The 19,696-nt window shown below is 43.4% G+C and overlaps 1 protein-coding gene across 2 annotated transcripts in view; it reads right to left on the bottom strand.

The window, feature by feature from the left end:
* RCAN2 (regulator of calcineurin 2) overlaps positions 1-19,696 on the bottom strand; it is a 260,187-nt gene that overhangs the window by 89,808 nt on the left and 150,683 nt on the right. The window contains exon 1 of one of the 2 annotated variants that reach the window (XM_057699326.1): positions 5,160-5,457. The exons of the other annotated variant lie outside the window; for it this stretch is intronic. Within the exon in view, the coding sequence (XP_057555309.1) occupies positions 5,160-5,246 (87 nt within the window). The 5' untranslated portion in view covers positions 5,247-5,457. Of the gene's footprint in view, positions 1-5,159; positions 5,458-19,696 lie in introns of those variants that run through there. 2 annotated transcript variants of the gene reach the window in all.

Raw genomic sequence — 19,696 nt, 5'->3', positions numbered from 1 at the left:
TTTCCCTCAGATCCACACATGGCTCTTTCACTCATTTCAGATCTCTGAATGACACTGGAACAATGACATTTCTAAAACTGTCATCTCACCAGAAATGCTTCCACTGGTCATCCATTCAAAAGTGGCCAACGGAATTTCTGGAGACAGACAAATATGGTGGAATGACATTTGTCCGATTTTCCCCTCCTTTGGGGACTAGCAATCTAGCAATCTTGGCAAAATTTAGGAAATAGGGGCCTGAAGGGTCCCCATTGCAACTTCTTCTCCAGCAATTCTCCTCCTCACTCGGCTTCATCTTTCTTCAACCCTTATCACTGCCTGAAATTACAATATACATTTCTTTGTTTACTAGTTTGTTGTCTGCCTCCCGTGTTAGAACACACGCTCCATGAGGGCTGGGATGTCTGTCTTGTCCATCTCCCAGTGCTTTGGGCATCTCTTGGTCAGGAGCTAAGAGCACCATGCATGTGTTTTTGTTTTTGTTTTTTAATTGAAGTATAGCTGCTTTACAATGCTGTGCCTATCTCTGCTGTACGGCAAAGTGACTCAGTTACACATACATATATACATTCTTTTTTTATATTCTTTTCCATTATGGTTTATCCCAGGAGATTGGATATAGTTCCCTGTGCTATAGAGTAGGACCTTGTTGTTTATCCACTATAAATATAATAGCTTGCATTAAATCTCCAGCTTGCAGGGTCTTTGAAATTTCTGATCTTCTTATAAGACCTGCCATATTTCCTGCCTGTCCTGACGAGTAGAAAGCAGCTTTACGAGATGCCTGATGCCTGTCTCCTGTCTGGATGCCAATGGAGACAGGACTGGATCCCTGGGACATGAATCAGGAGCCCTCCAGCCCAGAGAGGAGGCATCTGCCCCTTATCTGTGGGAGGAAGCTCCCACTGCAGAGAAAGGGCAGCCCTAGGCTCAGATGTCCCCAGGAGAAGCGGGGACACTCTGCTCCGGGCTGCAGCCAGCAGTGGAGAAGGGTGTTTACCATCACCTCAGAACCAGACAGAGGGACAGCAGGGGTGGTGAACTGGTCCAAAAGCGTTGATGAGTCTCAACATTTCTGACAGCTTAGAGACATTGCTTCTGAAACTGCATGCGTCAAGACTTCCTTTGGAGGAATGGGTCCAGGTGTTTAAGCAGAGGTTATTCTAGATAATTCTGGACTGACTTCACCTGTACCTACCTGTGTCTAGAAAAGACAAGACGCTGACTTTATATGATCATCTATGCCCAGCTCTACTCGGCCAAGTTCAAAGTTCTGGGCTTGAGGCCTGAGTATCAACAATATTTTAAAAGCTCTCCGGGGGTACCAGTGTGTAATCAGGTTTAAGAACCACTGAACTAAAGTAAAATACAAATTTTATTACCCGTCTTTGGCTCCCTGTCATTTCCCCAAGAGTTCGGCTCCTTGTCGAGGGGCGGGGGAGACTATTTTCAGAATATGAGAAGAACGCTGGAGGAAATCAACCCTGCCCACGTTTGCACACACGCACACATACGCACACACATGCACACACAAACTCTACGGTTCACCACGTCATTTTCCTTCTGTTAAGAGCTTCGGATTTCTTATCTTTCTGCGCATCCTTTTGCCATCAAACAGACAGCGAAATTCACAACACTACCGATGGAATTTCTGGAGAAAGACAAATAATGGCAATGCATTTGCCTGATTTCCTCCTCTGTTTGGTATTACTGTTCCAGCAGCTCTGGCAAAATTTAGGAAATTGGAGCCTGAAGGGCCCCTGATGCAACCAGCTGAGATTCCCCATGGAGGATAAGGTTTTCTAAACTGCTGTAAGTCACTAGCTTTGAGTTTGTCTCCACCCCCTTCAAATAAACCACTGCATTTGAAAAGAGAGTCTTCTGATTGCATAACCCTGGTGTGGTTGCTTTCCCATTGGGGCTCCAGGTAGAAAGGGAGAGTCTGTAACAAGCAGAAAAGAATACAAAGCCTGAGCTCAAGCAAGCTGGATGCAGGCAGGTAAGACAAACCCTCACCCAGTGCCTCCCTTTTCTCCGGCAGGAAATATTGGAGACTTGGAAGAAAGGAACTCCTGGCTCCGCTGTGGATCTGAAATGGGTAATTAATGAAGTTTACCTTTGGAGAAACTTTATTTGGTGGCAGAAGTTGACATCTGAACCTCTCTTCATGACACTAAGCCATGCTCACTTTTGAAAAAGGAACATACAGGTTTTCTCAACAAACCTCTTTGGCCTGCCTTAATTTTGCTTGATAATAACGTCACTGCTTTACATTAGATGATTAAATGTCCAAAAGGAAGGGCCGTGTTTTCTAAGTTGCTGGGCTCTGTGTGTGTGTGTGTGTGTGTGTGTGTGTGTGTGTGTGTTTGGGGGAATGGGAGGGAAAACACTTCTTGTGTCCTGGACTGTCACTGTAAACTCAGCTGGATATAGGACATTCCAATAAACTGGCAAAAGTAACCTATTACCTTTACAGAATGTCTAAGAAGATGGCCACGACAATTACGGCGACAGCTAAGATTTATTGAATGTGAAATATGTCAGGCACTTATGTTAATTTTTTTACCTGTATAATTTTCTTTAGTCCTTCTACCAAGCCAACAAGGTAGGAACGACTATTATGCCCACGTTACAGATGAGAAAACTAAGGCACAGAAGGATTAAGTAACTTGTTTCAAAGAAACAAATCCACAGTGATTCCAAGCTATTTAGCAGGAAGGACATATACTGCATCTTTCTGCTGGGTGTCTTCCCAGAAAACCCCATCCATTTCTGATGAACAGTGTGAGAGGCTTTATCACCTGGCCCTGACTCCCCTCCTCCCTCACTTCCCCTCTAGTCTCTTAAAGAGAGCCTGCTGCAGTCAAATGCATTGACTCACCTGACTGCAAAATGAAATGCTTCCTATTCCCGTGCCCTCCCTCTTCCTGTATCAAAATCTACCCATTTTCAAGTTCAAGTACCACTTGCTCCATGACGCCATCCCAACCACTGAAGTGCAATCAGCTGTAAGAATTTTGTGTTCCCTGAACTCCACCAAATATTCAGTCTCTAAGAAATATTGGGCATGTTTGCAACAACATGGACGGATCTAGAGATGATCATACTAAGTGAAGGCAGAGAAAGACAAATATCATATGATAGCACTTATATGTAGAATTTTAAAAAAATGATACAAATGAACTTATTTACAAAACAGGAATAGACTCACAGACATAGAAAACAAACTTATGGTTACCAAAGAGGAAAGGGCTAGGGAGGGATAAATTAGGAGTTTGGGATTAACAGATACACACTCCTATATAGAAAATATAAATAGCAAGGACCTACTGTATAGCACAGGGAATTATATTCACTATCTTGTAATAACCTATAATGAAAAAGAATCTGAAAAAAGAATATATATATACATATAACTGAATCACTTTGCTGCACACCTGAAACATTGTAAATAAACCATATTTCAATAAAAAAATAAATAAAATTTAAAAATAAAGAGCAATGATTTAAAAAAAGAGAGAAATAGTGGGTAAGTGGTTCTTTTTATGTCTATATCACAAATACCTACGTCATACAAGCATATTTAAACTCCTTCCTGTACGAGCACAATGCCTGGCAGACTGCAGATCCCTCATGTTTTCTCACCATCATTTCTTGGACCAAAAAAGTCTAGATTATTTTATGATAGTCACAGGGCAAACACGTAATTAAAAGGGAACTGTTCAGAATAGAAGAGAATCGCAAAGTTTTACTTTATGTACACAAAATTCTGTTCCAGCAGGTGCTGGGTGATGGCTCTCTACTCAGTTACCCATATAGGACTTTAATCGGCTTTAAACTGGAAGGGCTTTGAGGACTGCTCCCTTCTGGAGTGTATACAGCACGTATGACCAGCACAACTGTGAGTCTCTACACGCATGCTTCCACTGTGGATGAGACCATAGGCAGCGTCAAACCATTACATTCTAATTTTCTGAACCTCAATATGACAGGTGGTCAACACTTCACAGCACTGGCATAAGAATTGGTAAACGCAGGGCCACACATTTAAAATATGCAGAAACAACAAACCAGATTCTCGATTCCACTTCAAAAGGGTCTTCAACACCGCAATCTTGAATGACAGAGCCATGTGTTATGTTAGTGGACACATAAATTCCCACCTGGGAAGAACCAGGGTGTCACCTGCACACCCCAAATTAAAGAATTCAGGGTCTCCCTTTAAGTAAAGACTAAGGGGAGGGTGGAAAATGATTATGCAGTGTAATTCCCCTTTCCTTCCTCCAGTCACACAATGAGCAACTGTCCTTTTTGTTGTGTGTGTGAACTGTTTAAATAAGAAGCTTCTGCTAGTTCTTATTTTCAATATGAGAGAAGAAATCAAAATTCCCATTTCACAAGCATGGCATCTTTTTCATAACATAAAACCAAAGGGGAAAAAGCAAAGAGAATGTATGTCATCAGGAGACAATTACCCACAACAATCAAACAATTGCTGCAGACAATCAGTGAGGACCAGCGCCCTAGCACACTACGCCTTGAGATGCAAAATGTATTTATGCCTGAACTTTCTTTATGGACAACTGTTCAGGGAAAATGACTTGCTTCTTTTGCCTGACAAAGGCAATTTAGACAGCTGCTTTCCAACTTTGATTTCCAGCGAGCTGCGGATTGAAACTGCCATCTGTAGAATAGCTTTTATTCAATTTGAAGACCATATCACGGCCTGTGTAAGGGACATCCCATGAAGGGGTTAATGTCCCACAATCAGGGTGTCTTGGGTATGATGTTTATTATACGCGCTTTCTTCGTTTAATCATTGATTTAAAACCCCTCTCAACATGAAGGGCTGGCAAATTCTTATTGACACAGAGACTATGAAAACATGTCTACTGTGAAAAGGATGACTGGGGATCACCTAATAGAAAAGGCAAGAACAAACAGACAATGGTTTTTCAAACCTTATCACATTCACAATGAACGTGCCCGTCCCTCTTCTAACTTATTCTAATTAATAGAGTCAGGCACTCACCACATGCATTTCTAGCGCAGATCATGAGCTGAAAACTATGAACCAAAGTCTTGTTCCCTTAAGCTAACAAGGCTCCAAGCAGCTTCAGCCACAAGCAACAATGAAACAGAAGATCGCAGGTGCATACCTTAACCTCCTGATTGGTAAAGACCTCCACATCCACCACGCAGGCAACCAGAGTGGAAACATCACAGTCCATGCTAGGGGCTGGCATTCCCCCTCCGGAACTGACAGTAAAGATTTAGGCGGCCTCCGAGTCGTGCAGGCTGGGAAGAGCCTTCCAGGTGGATGTTGCCGGGCCGGCCGGGCGCTGCCCTGCCCTGCCCTGGGGATAGCCGAGCTGGGCACCTGAGCCCGCTCCGCTGCACGCACGCAGCCCGCCGCGGCTCAGGCAGCACGGCAGAGTAAGAGCGGCCGGCTCTCTGATGGCAATGACATCACCACAAAGACTGACACAAGCTGGAGCTATTTTTTTCCCCCAGCCTTTTATCTCTAGGCAGTGCAGTGGAGCAAATTGAACATGATTATGTGCTAAATCTGAACTCGGACTAAATCAATCCAGGCAGCGATTCGCTAGGAACTGAGTCATAGCTGTTGTTTCAGCCGAGTGCTTATGTTTGCAAAAAGTAAGGGTGGGGAGGGGGGAGAATCTGACACCAGAGGCTCTGTTTGGGCTGGGGGTGGGGGTGGGTGGGGGAATTATTCTGCCGATGAGCCTCCTGAGGTTAAGGTGTGACAGTTTTCTGCCTCAGAAATAAGCAGGAAGTTGAGGCATTTTGCAAATTGCTTGGCTTTTGTTAATTGCCCTGTGCTGCTGGCTCGGGGCAGCCACACATGTTCTGGGCATCCTAATGCACCCCGGGCGGGCATAGGCTAAATAGAAATCCATTCTTGGAGTGACTAAAGAGCCGGGCGTCAGTCATTTAGGCAGCCTGGTAAGAGGAGATAATTAGAGGTTTGTGAATTTCTATTTGAAGCACATAAGTGCAGACTAGAAACTCTAAAAGCACCCTTCCAAGCTCGGGATTTCAGGCTGTCGCCAAGGTCGTTCAAACCAAAAGCGCCCAGTGGAAAGGAGTTACAGCACATGTCTCATGAGGGGACAGATGGCAGAGTCTAACTGGCAAACGCACTGATGTGGGTCACTGTCAGAGCCTCGGGGCTTGATTTCGCCTGAGACTTTGAACATGTTGGATGGCTTTTTCCATCTCTTTCCCTGATTGTGAACCCCTGAAGGGCAAGGCTGCGGATAATCCATCTTTATATCTTGAGACTTTAGTCGGGTGTCTGGCATGAGACGGCAATAATTGTTTAATGAATGAACAAACCAAACAGCAGCAGCCTTCTTTTACAGTAGAAGTGAGCAAAGGAAAAAAATCCAAATCGTTTTCATGTTATCATTGCTTATAAAAATACCAGTAGAACTTACTGACATTCTAGCAGGATCTATGCCCAGTAGGCGTGCAGGGGCATCTTCAGTGGCTATCAGAGGTCGTGATTTGTAACAGATTGGTGCCTTTCTAAACCATGACTGGACAACGTGGTCCAATTTTGCATGCAGAGGAGAAAGGTGACATTTTAGACTGAAAGTGGAAGTTTTGTGGTTGATCCTCATTTGGGACTACATGTGAGTCTAATATTCCCCTTCAACGAAGCATTTCCCAGGTTAAATGAAATCAGTCCACAAATAGAAATACTGAGACTGATGAAACTGTGTGTGTGTGTACAGCACTTACTGTGTTGTCCAGGGCACTGTGGGGAGTATGAAATCATGCCTGCAGATAATTCAACACTTACTGAGTAACGACTATGTACAAAGCTCTATACCAGCTGCTCTAAAGGATAAAATGATGAATAAGTAAAATTCACTATCCTCAAGAGGCTTAAAATCCAAGAGAGGAGATAAGACATGGAGACAAACACCTATACAACAAGGCAATGGTGATGGTGGGCAGAGGAGGGACAGATGGCACTTGGTGGGAGCACTGGAGAAAGAGTGGTGGATGCTGAAGGGAGCTAGGGCAGATGAGCCTTGAGGAGCAGGACATGACTTCTGCTCTGACCTCGAAACATGGGTAAGACTTTGTCAGACAGAAAAGTGGTGAGGAGAGCCTCCCAGGCTGTGGCCACAGACTAGAACTATCCAGAGCAAAGAAAGAATAGGGTATTTGGGGGCAGGGGGTGAGGCACATTGAAGGTTAAATTTGATGGAAGCCAGGGATAAACAAGGTGGAAAGAGCCAGATGACTCAAAGCCTCAAGGGGCCCTTCGCGTCTATCTGGACAACCATGGAATGCCCAGCAAAGTTTTTGAGAAAGTGAACGGGTCCATCTATACATACATATAGCTGATATGTGACGCATACAAGAAGAGGAATACAAATTTAAATACCACTGACATCTGTTCAAGTGGCAAAACAAAAAAGGGCGATTTTTTTCTTTGCCATGGTATCTCCCTAAATTTATTTTTTTAAGGGGCACAGCAGTAGTGTGCTGGTAAATATTTAACACTCAGCTCTGAAAAGAAAAGCCTGATGTGTAGCATTTGCTGATTCCCCGGGTGTAAATATCCTCATCATGGCTGATTTCAAGCCATCAATATAAAGTCACTGAACACAAAGTAACTATATCTGTTCACGCCAGCCACTGCAGGTGCCTCAGGCACACCACTGTCTCACTGTCATGAAAATGTTACACCATATTAATGACAGTTCCTGCAGTTCACAGGGGTTAAGACCAGGGCGCAAGTCCAGAGCTGATCAAGGAACCAACAGGGCAGCAGGGTCAACCCATTATAACTGTCGCTCTGTTACTTAAAGGGCTCTGTGACTTATTTCCCACTTTCTCTTTAGGAAAGAGCTATAAAGGATATACATGTGTTATTTCAAGAGAAAAAGCCTTGCTCTGACATATCTTGGCAGGAGGACATTAGGCTATCCAGGAAGTAGAGCCTCACTCCAAATTGCAAGATAGTAGTTTTTTGTTTGTTTGTCTGTTTTTTTCTGATGCATCTTCAGTTTCTCCTTTTTGATTTGTTTCCTCCCTGGAGATTCCTCCTCGTACTCTTGAGCCCATTAAGTTTATGCTTTCCTCTTTTAAAATACCTTTTTCCAGAACACGGCTCTCAGTTCATTTCTGTTGGCATGAAATGACTGATAACTTATAGTATTACCTGTTATAGAGGAATCTGTATGAGGAGAATTTGTATAGGGGATCAAATCTTCAATTGAGTACATAGTGTTTTTAGGGTGAAATTATAGGCATTGAGAGCATGTAGTAATTTTGAAATAAAATTATTGGATTTTTAATAGGTGGATTCAACAAATTGGCTATATTATACTATTCAATTGACTACCCAAAACACTCACTTTCCTATAGATCAGAGTCCCTGGGGGCTTCCCTGTTAAAATCGTGCCCTTTTTCTCCAGACAGAATGTACTCTTGATACCTAGAGAATAACTGGCAGCCTGGGAGGTACCTGGGGTCTGTATACAAGCACCTATGGCTACAAGGTCCTATGAACCCTGGCTCTCGTCTGCTCTCCCTCCCATCTCAGCTCACCATTTCTGCCTCTCTTTTCCACATCCCAGATTCACTGGTTTTCTTGGGATTCCAAAAAAAATGCCAAGCACTTTCTTATCTCAGGACCTTTGCACTTGCTATTGCCTTTGTCAAAAAAATATCCAGATCTCCGTCCGCATGGCCAGCTCCTTCTTACCGTCCAGTTCTCAGCTCAGGTGCCATCTCCTCGAAGTCTTTCCCTAATTACCTAAATAAAATACATGTATCCATGTGTGCGTGTACACACACACACACACACACACACACACACACACACAGGCTCAATCACTATCCAGAATCTTCATTCTAATTTTTTTTAATTTTTATTTTTGGCTGCATTGGGTCTTCTTGCTGCACGCGCAGGCTTTCTCTAGTTGTGGTGAGTGAGGGCTACTCTTCATTGCAGTGCACAAGCTTCTCTTGTTTCGGAGCAAGGGTGCTAGGCATGCCGGCTTCAGTAGTTGTAGCACGCAGGATCAGTAGTTGTGGCTCACAGGCTTAGTTCCTCCTCAGTACGTGGGATCTTCCCGGAACAGGGCTCGAACCCATGTCCCCTGCATTGGCAGGCAGATTCTTTTTTCTTTTTTTTAAACAGACAATAAACTGCATATATTTAGAGTGTACCATTTGGTATTTTTTTTTCTTATTAGTAATGTATATATGACAATCCCAATCTCCCACTTCATTCCCCCTCAACCCTCCCTGCTTTCCCCACTTGCTGTCCATATGTTTGTTCTCTACATCTGTCTCTATTCCTGCCTTGCAAACTGGTTGATTTGTACCATTTTTCTATATTCCACATATATGTGTTAATATGATATTTGTATTTTCTCTTTCTGACTCACTTCACTCTGTATGACAGTCTCTAGGTCCATCCATGTCTCTACAAATGTCCCAGTTTAATTCCTTTTTACAGCTGAGTAATATTCCATTGTATATATGCACCACATCTTCTTTATCCATTCATCTGTTGATGGACATTTAGGTTGCTTCCATGTCCTGGCTATTGTAAATAGTGCTGCAATGAACATTGGAGTGCATGTGTCTTTTTGAATTATGGTGTTCTCTGGGTATATGCCCAGTAGTGGGATTGCAGGGTCATATGGTAACTCTATTTTTAGTTTTTTAAGGAACCTCCATACTGTTCTCCATAGTGGTTTTATCAGCTTACATTCCCACCAACAGTGCAAGAGCATTCCCTTTTCTCCACACCCTCTCCAGCATTTACTGTTTGTAGATTTTCTGATGATACCCATTCTAACCCATGTGAGGTGATACCTCATTGTAGTTTTGATTTGCATTTCTCCAACAATTAGTGATGTTGAGCAGCTTTCATGTTGGCAGGCAGATTCTTAATCACTGCGCCACCAGGGAAGTCACTTCTTTCTAATTTTATTCATAGCACTTTGCACTATCTGAAACTGTTCACTTATTTCTTGTTCTTTGTTGTATCCCCAACTAGAATGTAATCACCACAAAAGCAGAGGGTTTTGCTTATTCTGTTCCTTGCTTTATTTTCAGGGGCTAGAAAAGTACCTGACACTTAGGAGGTACTCTAAGGAATACCTGCAGTGTGAATGGATACATAAATAAATGAATCTAAAAAGGCAGGTAGAAGGACTCACACCACTAGAGGTGCCTCCTGATCTGGAGTTCGAAGAAGGTCCTTGCAGGAGGATACACGGGCATCTGAGTTCAGTAATCACCCCACCATTGACAGCTGAACCACCGCACAGCTCTGCTCAGAAGCCCCCTTGCCAGCTGAAGTGACCAGAAAAATCTTAGGACTCATTCAAACTGACTGCTCTTCCCATGATTGACTGTGTTAAGGAAATGGATGCAGCATAATGCAGACCCGGAGACAAAGACCACTTCCCTGCCACTCAGGCCAGGTAGTTCTCCGAGAGGACTGATAGCTGAGCTGAGGCACTAACCACCCCCCCCACCCCCACCCCCACCGCCAGGTGGACAGGAAGAGATGGGGACCTTCCAATCCCAGAGGCAGTAGCCCAGTCTGATTTGCAAACGAGCATAGATGTTCCTATTACAGCTCTGGGCTGTCAAAGGCTTTGCTCCCTCTAGGTGTCCTTCTGGTTCACTTGAGTTTGTTATTAATGTTTATTGTTGAAAATCTCAGACACATTCAGAAGTTGAGAGAGTACTGTCATGGGCTTTCATGTATCCACCACCCAAGTACAACAAAAGCTTGGGACCAACCTTGCTTCCTCTCTGCCAGTGGGTCTCAGGGTGTGGTCCCCAGACCAACAGGATCAACAGCATCAGGAATTTGTTAGAAAGGCAAATTCTTGGGCCACACCCAAGACTGGGTAGGTAGGACCAATATCTGTATTTTAACAAGCCCTCCTGCTGATTCTGATGCAAGCTCAAGTCTGAGCACCAGTGTTTCATGTCCCCAACTGCTCATACTCACTCTGGTTATTTTGAAGCCGATGTCTGACATCATATCATTTCATCTGTAAATATTTCAGTGTCTATCTCTAAAAGACAAGGGCGTGTCTTTTGAAATCACAATACCTATCATCACACGCACTCAAAAGCAAGAATGGTTCCTCAGTATCATCCAATGCCCTGTCAGTGTTCACATTTCTCCAACCACACTACACATGTTCTCTTCCCTCCCCAAGCCCTCTCCACCCCTTCCCTGGTCCCATCCTTCCATCCTCCCTTTATCTAACATTTTGTTTACTTATATTGGGATCTAAACTACTGTGTCTCTTACGTCTCCTTTAATCTATAGTGTCCTCCTCTACGTCTTCTTTATTCTTCTGTGCAGTTTGTTGTTGGTGATGATAAAATCATGTTCTTTGTCCTTTAGAACTCTCCTTAGTCTAGATTTGCTGGATGAATTCCACAGTGTCATTTAATTGGTTTTTCTCTTACCTGTAGGTCCTGTTAATTAGATCCAGAGGCTTGACAGATTTGGGTTTAGCAAGACTCCTTCATGGGGACTTCCCTGGTGGTGCAGTGGTTAAGAATGCGCCTGCCAATGCACAGGACACGGGTTCGAGCCCTGGTCCACGAAGATCCCACGTGCCGTGGAGCAGCTAAGCCCGTGCGCCACAAGTACTGAGACCAAGTGCCACAACTACTGAAGCCCACATGCCTAGAGACCATGCTCCACAAAAAGAGAAGCTACCGCAATGAGGAGCCTGCAAACCGCAATGAAGAGTAGCCCTCTCTTGCTGCAACTAGAGAAAGCTCGCGCAGAGCAACGAAGACCCAACACAGCCAAAAAAAAAAATTTTTTTTAAGTAAATAGAAATAAAAGTACTTTATAAAACAAAAACAAAAAAGAAAGACATTTAATTAAAAAAAAGGATTCCTTCATGGATGGTGTTGTGTACTTACATCAGGGGTATGTAGTGCCTGGCCATCTCTTTTTGTGGTATTAGCAGCCTTTCATGCTCAATGCCTAGATTCACTCTTTCATTACAAGTTGCAAAAAGATGGTGTTCCCTCTTCATTTATTCATAGAATACTTCCGTTACAAGCAACTGTTCTCACCTACTATGGAGTTATCCTGAGCTATGTTTCGTAAGACAGGCAAAATACACACTTGATTCTTTTCCTTTATTAACTAGCTTTTGTTTTTTGTTTTTGGGGTTTTTTTGTTTGTTGTTTTTAATGACTTGCTTCACATTATCCTTCAAAGAAGGTCACGGAGCTTTTTTACTTTATTAAGCATCATTATGAGCTCATAGACTAAACATATTTGATGTGTTTAAATCCAGTGCCGTTTTATCTTATTGATGCTTACATTGCTGGTGAGAAGCTCATCAGGTTGGCTCCTGTATCCTTTTGACACAATCTCTGTAGTGTTTGAAGGCTACCTCACCATCTGGCAGGACAAGATGTTCCAGACTCATCCTGTCCATTTCCTGCCCCAGATAAGGAATCAGCCATTTCTTTCTCAGTTTCATTTAGTAAGTATTTCAACATATTTCAAGATCATAATCTATAGACTTAGAGGTATTCTTTGCACTGAGTCAGTTATTGTTTACAAGCCTTTTTAGTGGACTGAGCTAGAAACTATATAAATGTGTTTTACTTTTTATTTTTTAAATGATAGACTTACTTTTAATTTTTAGATTCATTTTATAATTGAAGTATAGTTGAATAAATGTGTTTTAAAGATAACATGCATCATGTGTTCAGACTGATAATTCCAAATCAAATCGAGAATTTTTCAGTCTTATATCTGTATCCTCTTTCTTCCACACCAAATATCTTGGTTCTTACCAGTAACATAATTACTCATTTGTCTTATTCCATACTACAATACACAGCAGCTTCAGAATCACAATATTCACTAGGAACAATTTCAGATTTTTTTCCCCCAGTTCTTTTTGTCCTAAGGGTATATCGCATAAGGCTGGTAGAGATTCCTGTGCTTTAGTCATTTGGAATAGCTCCTCTCCTCCACCAAATGGAAACCAAGTTGTGTTCATTTGTTTCCTTCAACTTTTGACTGCCTTTCTCATTAAACTTAATTTTCTTTTATAAATATAAAACAGATTACATGGTTCAAAACCCAAAACTACAAATCTACAAAGAAATCTAGCTTCTCTCCCTGTCTCCTCCACCACATCCCCTCTCTCCCTCCGCCCCATACTGGTTACTGTTATTTCATCTTTATTGTTTATCCGTTCTCTCATTTAAAAAATACAAATATATATATGTGTATTATTTTCCCTCCCTTTCTTTGACAAATGATACCATACTTTGCACATTTTCTTTTTTGCTTTTATCACTAAAAACATGACCCTAGAGATCATTCCATAGTCATATGTAAAAGTATTCCCATTCTTTTCCATAGCTGTGTAGTATTCCACTATGTACACTATGTGGATTTACCACTTTGGTGCAGCTAGGCCCCCTATTGATGAGTATTTGGGTTGTTTCCCGTCTTTTACTATTAAATAGTGCAGCAATGGATAGACTTGGCTTATATCTACTCACATTTTGCTACTGTAACTTTGGGACAGATTCTAGAAGTGGAATTGCTGGGTTAAAAGGCAAATGTGTACATAATTTTGCTAGATTTAGCCAAATTCTCCTCCATTGGGGTTGCACTATTTTGCTTCCCCACCAGCAACTTATGAGAAAGTGGGTTTCCCCACAATACCACCTGTTGCAGAATACCTTGCCCACCTGGTGAGTGAGATGTGGTTATCTGCGCATTGCTCTTACCGTGGGGACATCTAAGGATCTTTCTATATGTGAACTAGTACAGCACTGTCCCAATCAATATGTCCCCGTCTTTCCTCCAGCTAAGTTAGATTCTGTTTCTGACCTGAGCAAGCAAACATCCTAAACACACACATAGTCCTCAGTGGGTTTTGGTTTGCATTCCTCTTATTACGAGCCTGGTGGAGCATCTGTTCACACGGTCAAGAGCTATTTGCATTTCTTCTCTGATACTTCACTTAGGTCTGGTCATCACATGCCAAACACATTCTCATTTCCAGACCCTTGGGCTCCCTCACCTGGAAGGCCATTTCCCCTATCTCAGCAGGGCTCACTGCTCCACAGCATTGAGGCCTCCGCTCAAATGCCCCCACCTCAGAGAAGCCTGCCGTGATCAGCCTGTCTAAGTAGCACCTTCTCACTATCTCTCTGCTTCGTTTTATTTTTCTTCAAGGCACTTACCATTAACTGATGCCATATAATTATTTGTGTAGTTTCCGTTGATCTCTCCATTGGAATGGAAGCTCCATGAGGGCAGGGCCCCTCTACCTTGTTCACTGTGGTTTCCCACAATGCCTACCATGGGGCCTGCCGCACAGTGACAGCGCAAGGAAGTGTGTGGGTGACTGGATAATGGAATGAGGGGCATCCTTTAGCTGTGGGAGCAAGCTGAGAAGAGGGGCTGCTGGGGACATGGGTGAAAAATGTGTACCAAATGGGTCCCTGTGAAAGACGAGGAACCTGGAAAGTGAGGGTGAGGCAAGTGAAGGGGCCTCAGCTCACAGCATGATGGAGACAGTGCCGTGGGAGCTGGGGGGGGGGTCCTTAAGAAGTGAGAAGGACACTGACAGGGGAGAAGGAGGGACACAAAAGCCCAGCTCCCCATTCTGCACAAGCCCAGGCTAAGTGGCAGCTGCAGTGACCCCTCGGTCAGGCTCAGGGACCGTCCTCATTCCTCCACTGCCGAGTAAGCACCTCCAGAGGCCCCATAAGTATCCTACAGCGCAGCCCCCAGGGGCACTCTGAAGAAACCATTTCACTTCTTTTTTGCCTTACTCTCCTCCCCTGTTCTCAGGATTTCATCCCTTCCTCGATCGATCCTTTAGGAAGACACATGTCCCCCTTCCCATCCTCCCCATCTGATTGGCTTGTGGGGGGATTATACCCGGCCGTGCTACGCCTAAGAAGCTGACACACCTGAAAAATTACAGGGGTGAAAGTTAATAGGGTGTTTGCTTAGCAGCCCTGTCTCCCTGGGAACGGCTCCTCCTCCTTCCGCCCTGGATTCACCTGAGGGCGGCCCTGACCAGGCCAAGCCGGTCAGAGTTCTCGCGAGGATTTCCCAAACCCCAGCTGGGTCAGGAGTGCCAGTCCCCTGTGGTGCCAGAAGCTCAGGACTGTGGCTGGCCATGTTTTTTTGTTTTTTTGTGTTTTCACCATAAAGCCGTCTTCAGAAGGAAACTGAAAGAAAAAGCGGAGGAAGGAAGTCCTAGAAGCATTGGAGTCCTCGTTTCCGGTTGCTCCTGAGGCCCAGGGCGCCCGGTCCTTCCATGAGTCTCCTCAGTCAACTCTTCCCTTGGTGATGTTACCTATTCTAGTGTCATCCCAACCAAGGCCTCCCCTTTCCCCTCAAGCTAATTCAGATATTGTTTCTGTCACTAACAATCAAAAAAGTCCTGGCGCGCGTGCACATATGGCCCCAGAGTTACAGGGGACACTAAAGTGGCAGTCGTTCAAGAGGGGCCACATATTCAGGTATCCAAACTGTCCCATGGAAACGCCCTCCTCCTCCCAATCAGACTTGAGATGAGGGAGCTACCACCACCTAACCCTCCCTCTTGAGGTAACAGCAGGAGTCCCAGGATGGATTTCTGCAAAGAAAACCTGCTCACAGAATCATCTTTCCATCTCCACTTGCTTCTCCCTACCAATCCCTCCTTCAGGTTTCAGAGCGATCTAACTAGTTTTGGGCCACTTTGAAAATCTGCATATTGGTCTGTTCAAGATGTGGTACTTACTATTTTATCATGTGTCAGTTGAAACTTGGCATGTATCATCCCATCACACTTTCACTGACTTAGGGCAAAACTTGTGAAGTCACTCTGCAAAAATGCATAAGCATTGTGTTATTTAAACTTCACAATAGGCCCCATTTAGAAATGAGGAAGTCATTTGGCCAAGGTCACATAGCTGGAGAGTGGTAGAGCCAAGCTAAATCTAAAGGGCTTGTCTCCAAAGTGTGAACTCTTCACGTCAACGTTCTGGAAGTGAGAACATGAACACATCGGTACTTTTGAAAGATGTCTAGTGCTGACGTGAAGACTGGATTGGAAAGTAACAAAGACAGAAGGGAAGAAAATTGACATCTCAAAGGAAATTTAAGAGAGTAGAAATTCAGCTGCATTTGATTGGATTATGTAAACCAGTGGCAATGAGGGACCAAACTAGTCAATGAGACATTGTAGAAATATAAGAAAACACTCAGTGACTAGAAGAGGGGTAGGTGGTGGTGGTGGGGTACTGGTTGTGGAGGGGAGGGTGGGGGGTGGTCAGGAAAAGCAATGGAGATGTTGTACAGTTAAGGTTTCAAAGTCTTATCTCTCAGGAGAAGATGGTGCCAGTGACAAGGGTGTGTCTCTCAAAAAGATGAAAGATCCAATCTACCAGCAAAATCAAGAAAGCCTTCAATGAAAGAGGAGGGTATATGATATGGACACTGAGTAGAACTAATATAGATCAGCGTCTTGTGAGCAAGGTTGGGGTTTCTTTAAAGACCAGCAAATGGCTCTTTTAGTTGGAATGGAAAGTCTGAGAAGGGCAATGGTGAGTTATAAGATGGGAAGAGAGGTTTGTGGCCACAAAGATGAGGAATTTGAGTGCCAGGGTGAAGAGTGAGTATATTTCACTCAGAAGGTAGGGATCTATCAAAAGTTTATGAAAGATTGAGGTTAAAGTGGAGTGGAGAAGGATGGTAAATTTTGGTTTCCAAACTCTAGCCAGAAGGTATGAGAGGCTGGATCTTGGTATAATAGTAACGTGAGAAAAGAAATGGATATGAGAAACACCATGGAGATTGAATGTTCAAGACTTAACAACTAATTGGTTGTCCATGTAATGGTCTGGGATGGAGAGTGAAGTCAGGAGGCAGTGAGGTTGGAGGTACCAGAAAAAGGAGGAGGGGAGGCAGGGAGAGAAGGAGATTCTAAAATTCCAAGCCCTGGTAGACAGTGGTAACTTTATTTGAAATAACTTCATCATGCAGGTGACATGAGTACACCCATGACAGTAAGATTCACGCCCACAATCGTTCATGTCAATGGTTAGTATTAACATTAATCTTTACATTAGGAAAAAAGCAAAAAAGAAGGGTAAGGGTAAAAACTGAGATTATAACATTGTAATAGATGCTAGTCTGCATTGGTATTAATTAGGGATGGATATTATTGCAAAACTCTTATAGTTCTGACTAATCAAAACTATAGAAACAGATTCCCTTTCAGCCCAGCCCCACTCTCCATCTCATCCTAAGACTATAGCATGGGAGCAGATCTATGAATAGTGGTCAAAGTTGCACAGAAGTGTGCAACTATGTCTACTCTCTATTTAAAAGGCCTGGACTTTAATTGGAGGTGTAAATACATGAAAGTATTTGATGAATGTATTCTTTATTTGAAATTAAAGAATTATAAAGCAAAAAAAAAAATACTTCTAAAACAGCAAACGTACCAATTTTGGACCTGAAATACTTCTAATCTTCCCACCAAGCCTGCTACTCTTCCTGTGCTCCCTGTTTCAACTGTGACACCACCCTTCACCCAGTAACTTATATCATAACCTCAGTTGTCTTTGATCCTTTCCATTGGCTTGACTAGTGCACAGCTTACTAGGGTTCAGGGCTGGTTGACCTAGAGGCTCAACGAGGTTGTCAAAGGACCTTGTTTCTCTGACTCTGTCTTCTGAAGTTCAGTGTCATTCCAAAGCTGGTTTCCAAATTGGCTGCCAGTATCAACCACTGTTCTATTTCATTCCATGACTGGATCATTTAGATCATCTGTTCACTTGTGAACATACTGTAGTTGGGGTAAGGAATGTGCTGATTGGCTTAGGTCAACTCGAACCCACTCCTCCAGCAAGGAATGGTGTTAAAAGTTAAAGCATGTGGCTTGCATGAGAAAGGATGGATATACAAGCAAAAATCTGGGTTAGGAAGGGAAGGGATGTTGAGTGGGCTTCCACCAACATCCACCACTGTTCAATTCTATACCTGTCAGGGCACTTGGTTGCAAATGATAGAAACTGCTCTTGGCTAACTAGCAGGAAAGGAACATACAAGGAAGTTATTAGGTAGCTCTTACAGAATTAACAAGAATTTTGAGAAGCAGCTTCAGAAATTAGGTAGGAACCAACAGGGCCTAAGCTACAGAAGATAACCTCCAAAGTGATGCTGCAGGAACCAATGTGGATAGGACACTATCACTGAAACCCACAACTACTGGACATGTCACTCTTCCTCTGGGGCCATGAGTGATCCCTAACTGTCCCTGAGACTTTGTGTAATACTTTCTGGAGTCAAAGGCTGAGTGTGGTGTTCAGTTGGTCACATCTGAGTCACCTCAACTCCAACTGCTAGGAGACCTGGTCCTAGGAAAATTTTGGCTCCCATGGCCCCATAGTGGCAGGTGGTATCCTCACCACGGGTGATGGAGGGGAGACATCCCCAACACAGATGAGTGTGAGGATGCTGCAAATAACAAAGGCCCACTAGCAGCCTCTTTCCCACTCTGCCTCCCTGACTGCTCCATCTTCTTATTTGGTACCACCAGATTCATCCTGGTGAGGACTGATTCTGACTACACCACTCTTCTGGTTCAACGACTTTCACTGCCTTCCCACTGCTGGTAGATGCAAATGTGTTTTTTTAAATAGGGTGACATCAACCTACTTCTCCAGCCATTTCTTTTCTAACTGTTCCTCTGCACACATCCTATTGTCCAAACAAACTGAACTTCTCAGTATAAGACATTATTAAAAGCACTCTGCTTTGTAGGTGCCTACAATTGGAATTCATCCACCCATTCATCTATTCAATGGCTATTTAGCGAATATACCATGTATCCAGCACACAGCGAGGCACTGGCCATGAAAAGACGGCAAGTCACTTTCCTTTTCCTCAAGAAGGTCATTGTGAAAGGGAGTAAAGAATTGCAATATGATTGACATGATATGGTATATGATATGATGATGTGATGTATGTAAATTATATTTGCTATAAATGATGTTGATACAAAGTGTAGTACAAGCACAGGAGAAGGAATATCCAAGTTTGCCACAGGGAGCAGGCGTTAGAGAAGCTTTCCCTAAGCAAGGAACAGTTTGCTAAACATTGAAAAATAGGTAGTTTTCTAGTTTTCTAGATGGGCAGACAAGCAATGAGATGACATTTTAAGTAAAGGCAGGGGCATGGGATGATGTGGTGAGGTAAGAGGAACTATAAGTGGCCCAATATTGCAGAAATTCCCAGATGGAGCTAAGGACTATAGGTGGAGAGCTGTGGGAAATGCAGCTAGACTGTTAGGCAGGGTCCTGACCATAAAGAGCTTTGTGAGTTATAGGTAGAAACTTAAATTTTATTCCATAGGAAGAATGACTCAGTGAAGGCTCTAACAGTAGCTTCTTGGCTCTTCCTGCCTCCAATTTCACTGCTATTGAATCCATTCTGCGGACAATCTGGGGCCAGAGAGATCTTTCTACTAAGAAAAATAAATCATCTTACTATCCATGAGAGTGGAGTGCAAAGTTAGAGCCAGGGGCTGCAAATGTGCAAGGGATTATAGCAAGGAAGCGTTAGACATCTAGTGGGTAAATAGACCTTGGAGACCTTGTGCTGGGAACTTCT

Source organism: Hippopotamus amphibius, chromosome 11 (assembly GCF_030028045.1).
Source record: "Hippopotamus amphibius kiboko isolate mHipAmp2 chromosome 11, mHipAmp2.hap2, whole genome shotgun sequence".
Lineage (NCBI taxonomy): Eukaryota > Metazoa > Chordata > Mammalia > Artiodactyla > Hippopotamidae > Hippopotamus > Hippopotamus amphibius.
This window is presented reverse-complemented; position numbering and strand designations above follow the sequence as displayed.